Below are 11,601 nucleotides of genomic sequence, written 5' to 3' on the forward strand. Positions count from 1 at the left end.
ACGTTTAATGCAATTTCTATAGAAATCCCAACAAGGTTTTTTTGTGGGCATAACAAGCTTATTCTAAAATCTGTATGGAAAAGTACAAGTCCTGGAATAGTAAAGCCATCTCAGAAAAGAAGGGACGAGCGGGAGAAACCAGTCGCTCTCCCCGATAGTAAGGCTTCGTAGAGACCTACAGTAACCACGGCTGTTGCAGGGCTATGGAGGGGTGGACAGACATACGGACCCATGACAGAATAGACAACTCGCACAGAGCTTCATACAAACAGGCCCAACTGGTTCCTGACAATGGAGGAAGAACAGCCTTCTCAACAAATGTCTGGACCAATCAGACATCCCGAGGCAAAAAAATTGAACCTTGACCTAAATCTTACTCCTTACACAAAGATTAACTCAAAACAGGTCACAGTTTTAAATGTAAGGCATAAAACTGTAAAGCTTTTAGAAATCAAAAATAGGTGAAATCTTCAGGATCTAGGCAAAGAGTTCTTCAATTTGGCACAAAAGGCATGAACCATGAAAAGAAAAATTGGTAAACTGGATGCCTTCCAAACTGAAAACTTTTGCTCTGCAGAAGACCCAGTGAAGCGGAGGAACAGTCACACTACAGACTGGGAGAAGCTATTTGCAAATCACAGATCTGACAAAGGGCTAGCTTCTAGACTATATAAAGAAATATCAAAACTCAAGAGATTTTTAAAAAATCCAACTAGAAAATGGGACAAAGACGTGAGCCGTCTACAGAGGATGTACAGATGTCAAAAGAAGACATGTCATGAGTCAGTGGGAAGTGCTAATGAAAACCGCGAGGGTCGTTCTTTCTAATAGATTGAGGTGAGAGGAGGAGAGGAGGTGCGGGGAAGGAGACAGGCCGGAGAGTATGAGACGTAGAGCATTTACGCACAGAGAAAAAGATAAACAGAGACGCTTTCATTGGGGTGACCCATCCTGGGGTCCTTTAGGCACCTCCATCAAAGACCAGGAACCATGGTGCATTTTCACACCTGAAGGACACGACCGGGCGGGCACATTTCCCTCTGGGTGCTGAGGTCCCCTGCCCCGCTCGCTTGTGGTCCCTCTCACCATGACGATCATGTCCCAGAGCTCCTTCAGCAGGGACACCTCTTTGCGACAAGCTTTGAGCTGCTTGTAGTCTGGGACTGGGACTTCAAACAGGCTCCCGGATTTACACAGTGCCTCCATGACGCTCTCCATGGCCACGATGCTCTTTTGTTGCTGGGGGCGGAGAGGAAGGCGGTAAACAGGGCTGCCCACTCCCGGGGGTGCCCTGCCCCTTGCTGTCCGCCGTGTCCTCAGAGTTGTCAGCACGCTCTGCTCCAACCCCTCGTACACAAAGTGACGGCAGACTGTCCAGCCAGGACGGCAGCACCCTCCCGCTTTCCGCCTCCTAATGCCCCTTTGCTTCTGATCTGACCGGAAGGTGGTTTATCTTTGTGTGCTTAGGTCTGAGGACTGACTTCATGGACGTTGTAGGAATGCCAGATTTCCTCTTGAGATTTCCTGATTCCCCAGGATCTTTCCCATTTTCATGCTACGTGTACTTTTATCTTATTAAAAATTACATAAGCAATGCTCGATGGCTTTGAAAATTAGAAAAATGTAGATAAGCAAAGGGGAGAAAAAGAGTCATCCTGATCCACACGACTAAGCATGGACCGCTCTGAAAGCTTTGGCTCCGAGCACATGCATGTGTTTGCACAGATGCACCAGGGGCCGAGTGTGTGCACGCAGCCTCTGAATGGAGCTCACTTGGCAACCCTTCAAAAAACCCAGCCTGGGGCCCTGCGGGTAAGTGCTCTGGGGGTCAAAGGAGAAAATGGGCACGTCCGCATGGCTTGGGGACATTAGAAAATGGCCATGAACAAAGAGCACGGTCTTAACCTTCAGGAATGGAGGACTTTGAAACTGAGTAAACAAAAGAGCAGAGGCTCGGGGGAGAGGGAGCGTGGCGTGACCCTGGAGGACTCTGTGGGGTTCCTTGTGCTCAGGCCTGTGGCACTGCGGGGTGCGTAGAGGTGTGGGCTGGGCCAGGTCACAGCGGAGTCTGAGCACCGTGCTGGGTGTCAAGAGGTGTTGGCAGTGCCCACTGTGCTCCAGGGGGCTCCCTACCAGGCATGGAGAGAGTCCCAGGGGCCCGAGCTTGAGTGGTGCCACGTCCAGCGCTGTGGAACTTGCACATTGGACTCTGACCATAAACTTAACAGTGGGAACAAATGGGGGAAGGGTGAGGCGTGGCCACTGCTGCACATGGGGGGCCACGGACAGGATGGCATCGGGGATGACGGGCGAGTGCTACCCTGGGGACTGGAAGCTGCTGAATGTGAACTGGGCTGGGGGCCTGTGAGGTGGGTGGGGCAGCCTGAGGGGACGGTGACTTTGCAGGATATTCAGATGGGTGTGAGGTATGGTCCTGGAGCGGAGACCAGTCCCATGGGGGCCATGATTCTGGACTCTCAAGAATGACAGCTTGACAAAAGACGAGAAAGCAACGGGGTTCCCAGAGTCACCACCCCTCTCACCCTCGAGCAAAAATACCTTATTCAGGGACTTGTAGGGGTCGGGGTCACTGAAGGCGAACGGGGCTTCTTGCCTGAACTTCTCCCTGAACTCGTGCTGCTTGAGCTGTGGGAACAACATGCGGGAAGGTGTCACATGCCTGTCACCCCACGCTGCAGGGCAGCGTCCCCCTGCCCCCATGGCCCCGCCCCAGGGGCTGCGGTACCTCAAACTGCTGGCACTTCCGCCTCAGGATGTTGACCTCGTTGGCCTGGAGGGGCGCCACGTTCTGTTTCACCTGGATGGCCAGCTTCTTGATGTGTGTCCACTGCTCCGGCAGCTCCTATGGCAGACACGGGCCAAGACTGTTCCTTTTCCAGTTCTTTTAAACACTTTCTATTGTGAAATAATTATAGACCCACAGGGAGATGCAAAAATAGCAGAGTCCTGTGCCTCCTCAGCCTTCCTGGGGGTGGCCCATCCAGGTGATCAGCATCAGCGCGTTCCTGTTAACCAGGTAGCCTGAATCCATTTGTGCACGTGTGTGCATGTATGTGTGCACACGCGTGACGTGTGTGCGTGCGCGTATGCGTGTGTGTGTGCACATGTGTGTGCATGCGCACTGCCAGGAAATTCTGTCCTGGCCGCCGTCTACCTGAAGCTTCACACTCGTCTCCTCGGGCATCTCCTCCCCATAGGTCTTGAGCAGCTGGATGGTTTGCTTCAGGGGCTCAAACATGGTGTCGGTCGCCGCCTGCCTCTCCTTGACCTTCATCAGATGCCCCATCATCTCCACAAGACCGTCATAATCACCCTCCTTGAGGGGCTTCTTTAAGCCCATCCTGGCAACTTTCATGAAGGCTTCCAGGTCACTGAGGCTAAGGGACAAGAGAAGTGCCTGTGACAGGAGCCACCTCCACAGGTGAGGGCTGCAGCCACCTGAGGAGGTTGGGCCGCAAGGAGGGCAGCCCCCGAGGGAGGGAGCGCACGTCCATCTCAGGACACCTGCCGCGTCCTTGCTGGCACATCGCCCCTGCCTCTGCAGCTCCCCTCAAGCTGGCCAGCAAGTCCCCAGGGAAGGCCACATCTCCGAGAGGCTTCTGCTGGTCTCCCAGGAGGCACTCAGCTCGAGTCCACTCTTTCTCGGCCTTTACCGCCACCCGTAACCGCATGGTCACCGGACCATTTGTCACATGCCAGGCCTCCCTGCCAGGCTCTAGGCTCCGACAGTTTTCGTCGTCACCTGGGGCCCAGACACTATGAGTGCCCAGTAAGCAGGCACCGATGAAGAGCGGGGCGTCCCCTCGCAGCCGGCTGGCCCCTTCCGCTGGGTGCCACCTGGGTGGGGTTGCAGGCCTCTAAGCCTGACCTCCCCCCACACCTGCACAGGAGCATGTGCACCACCGACACCAGGCACTTCTGGGGAGGCCAGGCGGGCGGGCGGCCCTTGCTCCCAGGATTTGGTCCTCCCGATGGGGTGGGGGTGGCGCCAACCTGCTGAGGACGTGGTTGCTCAGGTGACGCTTGAACATGAAGCTCCAGTGCTTGATGGTGTTGAGCAGGCCCTGCTTGAAGGGGCGGCAGTCACACTGCAGCCAGCCGCTGAACACCTTGGTGTTCTCGCACTTGGACACTTCCTCGGACAGCTTCTCGTAGGAGTCGATCTGGAAAACACAGCCTCCGCTCACCTTCCGGGCTGCGTGGGGACAGGAGCCCCACGCAGGCGCATGGAGGCCTGAGGGCACGTGGGTTTTCCTCCTCCCTGCTCCCCGGGACTCCGTGAAGCCCAGCTCGGGACAGTCCGTCAGCAGGGCCGTCATGGCCGGCAGGGCTTCTGAGGAACAGAACAAAGCTGCCGGAGCTGAAGCTGGCCACTCAGTCCTCTCCAGGCTGCTTGACATTCTCGGGGCTCTCGAGCGCCACCAGTCGTCCCCACCTCGTGCAGCGAAATGTGCCCACCTGTGCATCCCCCGTGTGGGTGGGTCACTTCCACTCACCGTGCATCAGAACAAAGGCGGATGTTTGTGTGTTAACTGTGTTTTCTTATTGTCTATATTCTCGATGCTCTGGCATCTGGGGCCTCACTGACCCTGGAGGGTCAGACAACTCCCCAGGAACTCTCCCGTCTTTCATATGCAAACCAACCCAGCGCCCACACCCCCCCCAACCCCCTCCCCTCCCCTATGGTGCTCTCACACTCAGGCCAGTATTCCCCTGTCTAATCACCCCAGGACCTGGTGCCAGACCACTTGGGGCAGTTCCAACACCCCAAAGTCCACTGAAAGATTCAAACTAGCCAGTCCTAGGCCCGCTCACCCTGCCTTGGCCACTCCTTCCTTCCCTGGGAGCCACAACACAGACTGTCACTCCTGTTCTCCCACACTTCCTCTGCCCCAGAGGGGCCCCGATGCTCCCATGTGGCCCCCTCTTCTTGGGAACTGGGAGTCACAAACTCTCTTTTAATGGCGGCGGTCTCCTACTCTGCTGGCTTCACCAGACCAGAATAAAAGTAAAAACTACATTGTAAAACCATTCACCCAGGTTCCTGATCAAGCCCCATGACCCTCCACAGGGGGTCTGGAGTGGAGTGGGGGTGGGTGGGGTGGGGGGGTGGCCCACACCTGCTGCTGGAACTGCGTGAGGGTGGGTGGCGCCTTGGGGACCAGCTCTTCTGCCCGGAGGTCCAAGTCCTCCCGGGTGACCGCATGGCCGTAGATGAGGAAGTTCTTCATGCACTCCTGGAGGTTGTCCGTCCAGAGGTAGGAGTACCTCTCGAAGGAGCCCTGGTATTCCTCGGCCTCCTTTATGGCGTTGATGACCAGGTTGGACAGCTCCTCCCGCATGTCTATGAGGCCCGTCATGTCTTCCAGGTCTGGCTGGAAGGGGCAGGAGAGAAGCAGCACTGAGCGTCTTGCCTGCAGCCACGGCTTAGATTGGACCTCCACGCCCTGGAGAGTGGCTCTCTGTCGGTGGAAGTGTCGCTGACCTCTCAAGACAGGAAAGAGGGACATTTGCCGATTTGCAGTGTTCTTCCTCCAAAAGACACGCTGAATGTGACTTCTGTCTGGGGACCCCGAGATGGCTGGAGCATTCATTCATTCATTCATTCATTCATTCGTTCGTTCGTTCGTTCGTTCCTTAGCCTCTGCTGTGTGCCAGGCAAGGGCACAGGCACTGGGGATGTAGACCGGCTCACACAGAGGGTGTGGTCCAGGGGTGAGGTCACATGTTCATCAAAGAATCACAGAAATGAGACATCTTGACTCTGGCCCTTGCTTTAAGGTGCAATGGGGAAGAGGTGGGGGGATGCTCCCCGAAAGCTGATGCACAGGTAGGCAAAGAGGAGAAGCAGCAAAGCACATACAAAGGCCTGTGCAGGAAGGAAGCGCATGGTTAGGAGCTGCCACAGCTGGAGCAGGGGGCATGGAGGCCCATGCAGGACAGGATCTTTGGGTTTCAAGTGACAAAACCCAATCCAAACTAGTGTCAGCAAACAGACAACTATTGGCTCATGTAACTGGAGAATCACAAGGTTGGGGGGGTGTATTGATGTTTTTTATTTTCTGTATCTTAAGATGCTTTGAAATCTTAAAAAAATCTTTGTTGCTGGGGAGAAACTTCCCATCCCAGGGCTAGCCAATTCGAAGAGAGCAAAGGGCTGGGAGGGGAGTACACCCTTCATATGCAAACAAACCGACCCAAGTCTAGCGGGTACCAGGTAACTGGGGATACCCATAGAGCCCAGTGCCCCAACGTTATGCAGACTGGCTGGCCCTGAGCTGCTGCCTGCCCTGCTTTGCCTTCCCTGCAGAAACCCCAGTAATGACCCCGGCCTGGGCCTCCCCACCCCCGCGTCTGCCTCCTGACCAAACCTGCTGCTTCCCCAGGCTCCTGAGGGGCTGCCATGCCTCTCGTTTTAGGAGAACGGTGAGAAACATGAAGCGTTTCTTTCCATGGCATTGACTCCTCCGTGCCACTCAGACAACTCCACAGATTACAACCTCGAGGGTACAAGTGAGACGGGGGGGGGGCCCGCAGACTGGGGTACGGCTTGATCACCAGGAGCCTCCCCCTCCCCCGCTCTGGTGCGACTGCATCAGCAGGTGAAGCCCCCCACAGCCCAGGATGGCTGCAGGAGCCCAACGAGACACGCATCCTGCCAGCTCCCAGAGCACATGACAAGCCTGGCTCTCCGTGGCCCATCGCTGGGTCCCATGTTCATACCTGAACTGCTCCCTAGTGGCAGACTCTGCTCTGAACTGTGGAACAGCTGGCTGCGTGCACTTGGGCCAGGCATGTCATCTTCGTGTGGCCCAGAAATTCTTAAGCCATTTTCTCTGCCTGGAAATCCCCTCTCACCGTTCATGTCAGCTCCTCTGGGGAGCAGCCCTTGACCTCGCCCGGTGGTCCCCCCGCTTGTGCCCTCCACACACGCACACGTCCCTCTCCCTTACAGTGCAGAGCATCCTGCTGCAAATATTTGTTATAAATAATCCGTGCCCATTACCAAAAGTTTCAAACAATGCAGAAATATAGGGAATAAAAAGCCCCCTGTCCTCCTACCGTCCTAACCCCTTTCCTGTCTCCCAGAGGTGAGCACTCTTAACAGTTTGGAGTGTTCGTTTAGAATAAAAGCATATGTTAAACACTGTTCCGCAACTTGATGAACACTTAATAACATGTCTCGAGCCTCTTCCCACCCCGGCTCATTTCTGTGCCTCTGTATGGCTGGGCCAGAATCTATCTAATGGCTCCTGTTTGGTGGAAGTTGAGGCCTTCTCCAATATTTGTTTTACTGTTGTACAAACAACGTTCTGACAAACACACCTCCTCAGCCCTCCCTGCAGGGGAGGCTGAATTTCCCATGTCCTCTGCATCCTGGGAATGTGATCTGGCTGCGTTTCACTCAGTGGGCTGGCGTGTGATGCATTCGAGTAAGTAGATGGATGCAGGAGACAGTGGGAGGCACATGTGTCAAAATGCTTGAGTGCGGAGAGACTCACAGCCAGCGTTCAGGTGACAGAGGGAGTGAAACACCGGGAAGGGGTATGAACACGCGCTGGGCGTCTGACGGGGTGGGCAGGCGTCCAGGGTGCGAAGGCCAGGCCGACTGAGGAGAAGCCATTTTGGGAGGAGGACGGGGTTTCGGGAGTGGGGAGAGAAACCTGGTCTGTATCCTGGGGAACCTGATGGAACAGAAACCTTTGGGCTCCTGGTCACATTCAGAACCACCATCACTTAATAGAAATCACCAGGCATTGCTGAGTGAGGAAGGCAGTTCTGAACCAGGGAAGCTGTTGGTGCCCAGGTGGGGAGGCAGGCGGGGCTGAATGGAGCCCAACTGACCTTGTAGTTCAGTCTGCCCTTGGCCAGTCGGGGGATAAACTTGGCCACGTTGTAGATGTCATTGACCAGGCTCTCGATGAGCGTCAGGAAGCCGTAGTCTGTGCCTATCTCCAGGGATGGACTGAAGACCAGCCCGTCCTCGTCCAGCTCCATGTGGACCTCAAACAGTGGTGCGATGTTCTCCTGAAAACAGGCCATCCCAGGAGTCAGCCTTGCCCTCAGGTGAGCCACTCTCAATGCCCGGATATTCCCACCAGGCACCATCCTGGGTGGAGGCCTAATTCCTGCTGGCTGGGAACACTTTGGTGGTCCCTGGACCAAGCGGAATGAAACTGCACACATGGCCACAGGGCCAGAGGCAGGCTGGAGCAGCCCAGGGCAGGACAGGGCAGTGATGGGGAGTGGAGACCGGAGACCAGCTACCTTGGTTCAAAGCCTGTATCTGCTACTTACTAGCTATGTGACCTTGAGTAAGACCTTTGACCTCAAATATATAAATCGTTTTATATAACAGAGACAATAATTGTCTCCGTCTCCTTGGGTTATTGTGAGGACTAAATGAACCAATACCATATAAAGAGTGTAGAGTGATGGCTGGCTCACTTCTAAGAGCTGGCAGCCATGATCACAGGCGTGGCAGCGTCACAGCCGGGCAGGACAGCCTCTGCTGTGCTCCAGAAAGGACAAGCCCAAATGTCCATTGGAGGTTTCTGGTTAAAAAGCACGTGCACACCATAACCCTTTCTGTTCCTGGGTCCCCCTCACGAGCCTGTGAGGCTGAGGGTGCCGGCCTTGTTGTAAGGTTGGAGGATGGGATGGGGGTTAATCCGACACACCAGTGGTTCTCAAAGTGTGGGGCCAGGCCCACAGGCGGCCACGAGCTCTGCTCCACCACCGCTCATCTTCCTCCAAACACAGCCCCACGCTGGCCCTGGGGTAGCTGCCCCGAGAGTCCACGGGTTTACTCCATGGCCAAGGGAGGGTGTTTGCTAGTGTCCGAGCGAGCTGGAAGTGGTACAGGAGGTCAGCTGTCATGAGCTCAGATGACCAGACTTTCCTAAAGCCTCTGTCTCAGGGGTCTGTTCCTATCACTAGGCCACTTGCACACACAGGGACTCCCTGGGATGTTTTGAGGACACTTTGTTGTCAGGGCATCATCATGGTTTTGACTGTGACTCTCCTTGCTTTGTAACTACAAGTTCTGACTTAGAACTAACTTTATCACTGACACTTTGCATCGCTGTGGGTTCATCGCCTGGTGAACCTTACAGTTGGTGGTGGTGATGACTTTTTTGATCAATGGAATTTTGGAGTTGTGATTGTCTGGTGACTACCGGCCTTGGGGACATATGTGCTGGGCTCCAACACGAACCATCCACCCTCTGTGGCTTGTACAGGGCACCTCGTGGCTCATCCTTTCTTGTGGGTGGGCTTCGTGGGCTGGGGGTCTTTGATCGTGCCCTACTGACAGTATTCCAGAAGGTTTGGGCACCATTGCAGGGGAGGCTCATCCCCGTGGAAGTGTTGGAGAATGTGCTGTGATGAAGTTAACAAGCACGTCCCCTTTGCCAACCTGGTTTACACTCTCACTGGACCCAGCAGAGGGTTGAGTAGGTGAATGGTTGGTATGACCCTCCCCGTCCTCCCAATCAACGTGAGGAGGGGACAGTGGTACCCGCTTTCTCTCACCTGGCAGCAAAGTGAAACAACTCCCTCAGATGCATTTGGGTGTTCTACGGCCCATTTCCAGTATGGCAGGTTTAAGGTGATCAGATGTCCTGAGTGCCTGGGACTGAGGAGCTTCCGGGGCACAGGACTTTCAGTTTTAAAACTGGGACAAGGTGGTCAACCTTGCAGATTTTAATCCTGTTTATTTCTAACATGATAGCCTATTCTTTCATCAGGAAACTGCAAACTGTAGATTACAGAGTAGCCTAGCTCGTATTTATAATACACACACGTACATACATATGCACACGTAATGGAGCTTAGAGTTATAACTTACATCCATAACCATGTTGTTTATGAGGTAATTTAGAGAATTCCGAATGAAATTCTCAAATTCTTCTAAGACCATGTTGTCAATGTAGTTGACATAATCTTTCCAGGGCTGGCCCGTTTTATCCGCTCTGAACAGCTCTGCATTTTCCTGCAAACAGAAACACAGCTACCTGGCTGTCCTTTCACTGGTTCACTTGTTCCCTCTTTAATCAGTTCATGCAGTGACTCTATGGGCTTCCCCTCTCCTTGTTCACATGCGCCAGACACACAGGTCTGCTTTTCGCTCCTTGAATGTGCGAGGCTCTTTCCTCTGTCAGGGTCTTTGCACAGGCTGCTCCCTCCCATTCCTGCCAGGTCTGGCTTCTCATCTTTTAGATTTCAGCTCATATGTCACCTACTCACAAAAGCCCTCCTTGACTGCTCCCCATTCATCTCAGGTTTGGTTCCTGTCCCTGCCCCCCACCTGTATTTCCTCTAGCAATCCATTATTTGTGTCACGGCACAGTGGCAGCTCTGAATTATTTTATTCATCTGTGTTTGGTCTGTACCTCCCCTTGGTGTCAAACTTCATGAGGACAGGATTGACTGTCCTCTCCATCATTGTATCTCCAGCACTCAGCAGTATCCCTGGAACAATAAGAGCTGGTGGGTGGGTGGGTGGGTGGTGGATGGTGGATGGATGGGGAGGGTGGATGGTAGATGAATGGGTGGATGAATGGATGGATAATACAAGGTGGATGGATGGATGGTGGATGGCTGGATGGATGGTGGATCGTTGCATGGTGGACGAATGGATGGATGGATTGATGGATGGATAAATGGATGGATGGATGGGTGGGTGGATGAATAGTAGATGGAAGATGGATAGGTGGATGGTAGATGGTGGATGGCATGGTGGATGGTGGGTAGGTGGATGGATGAATGGTGGATAAATAAATGGATGGATGGATGGGTGGATGGTAAATGGTGGATGGATGGGTGGATCATGGATGGATGGATGGATGGATGGATGGATGATGGATGGGTGGATGGTAGATGGTGGGTGGATGGGTGGATGGTGGATGGTGGATGGATGGGTGGATGGTGGATGGAAGGATGGTAGATGGAAGGATGGATGGATAGTGGATAGATGGGTGGATGGTAGTTGGTAGATGGTGGATGGATGGGTGGTTGGTGGATGCTGGATGCTGGATGTTGGGTGGATGGGGAGATGGGTAGGTGGATAGCAGATGGTGGATGGATTGGTACATGGTGGATGGAAGGATGGTATATGTATGGATGGATTGATGGATGGGTGGATGGTAGATGGTGGATGGATGAATGGATGGTGATTGATTGGATGGTGGATGGGTGGATGGTAGATGGGTGGATGGTAGATGGTAGATGGATGAGTAGATGGTGATTTGTTGGATGGTGGATGGATGGGTGGGTGGATGGGTGGGTGCTGGGTGGGTGGATGGATGGTGGATAGATTGATGGGTGGACAGTAGATGGTGGATGAATGGGGGGATGGTGGGTGGATGGTGGGTAGATGCATAGATGGATGGATGGTGGATGGTGGATGGATTGATAAGTGGATGGGTGGGTGGATGGATTGACTGGAGGATGGATGGATGGATGGTGTGTGGGCGGGTGGATGGATGGGTGCATGGATGAATGGTGGGTGGCTGGGCAGGTAGATAGATGGATGTGTGGACGAATGGATGGGTGCATGGTGGATGGATGGTGGATCGT

General features: G+C 54.0%; 1 protein-coding gene across 1 annotated transcript in view; it reads right to left on the bottom strand.

Moving 5' to 3' along the window:
* The window catches only part of DNAH17 (dynein axonemal heavy chain 17), a 139,359-nt gene that overhangs the window by 65,286 nt on the left and 62,472 nt on the right, over positions 1-11,601 (bottom strand). Inside the window, exons 19-26 of the mRNA XM_019644245.1 lie at positions 9,872-10,015; positions 7,867-8,049; positions 5,142-5,396; positions 4,015-4,184; positions 3,176-3,398; positions 2,747-2,863; positions 2,560-2,646; positions 1,087-1,239 (exon numbers count right to left, since the gene is read on the bottom strand). Coding sequence (XP_019499790.1) covers positions 1,087-1,239; positions 2,560-2,646; positions 2,747-2,863; positions 3,176-3,398; positions 4,015-4,184; positions 5,142-5,396; positions 7,867-8,049; positions 9,872-10,015 — 1,332 coding nt within the window. The remainder of the gene's footprint in view (positions 1-1,086; positions 1,240-2,559; positions 2,647-2,746; positions 2,864-3,175; positions 3,399-4,014; positions 4,185-5,141; positions 5,397-7,866; positions 8,050-9,871; positions 10,016-11,601) is intronic.

The sequence above is a fragment of the Hipposideros armiger genome, unplaced genomic scaffold, assembly GCF_001890085.2.
Source record: "Hipposideros armiger isolate ML-2016 unplaced genomic scaffold, ASM189008v1 scaffold_87, whole genome shotgun sequence".
In the NCBI taxonomy this organism is placed as follows: domain Eukaryota; kingdom Metazoa; phylum Chordata; class Mammalia; order Chiroptera; family Hipposideridae; genus Hipposideros; species Hipposideros armiger.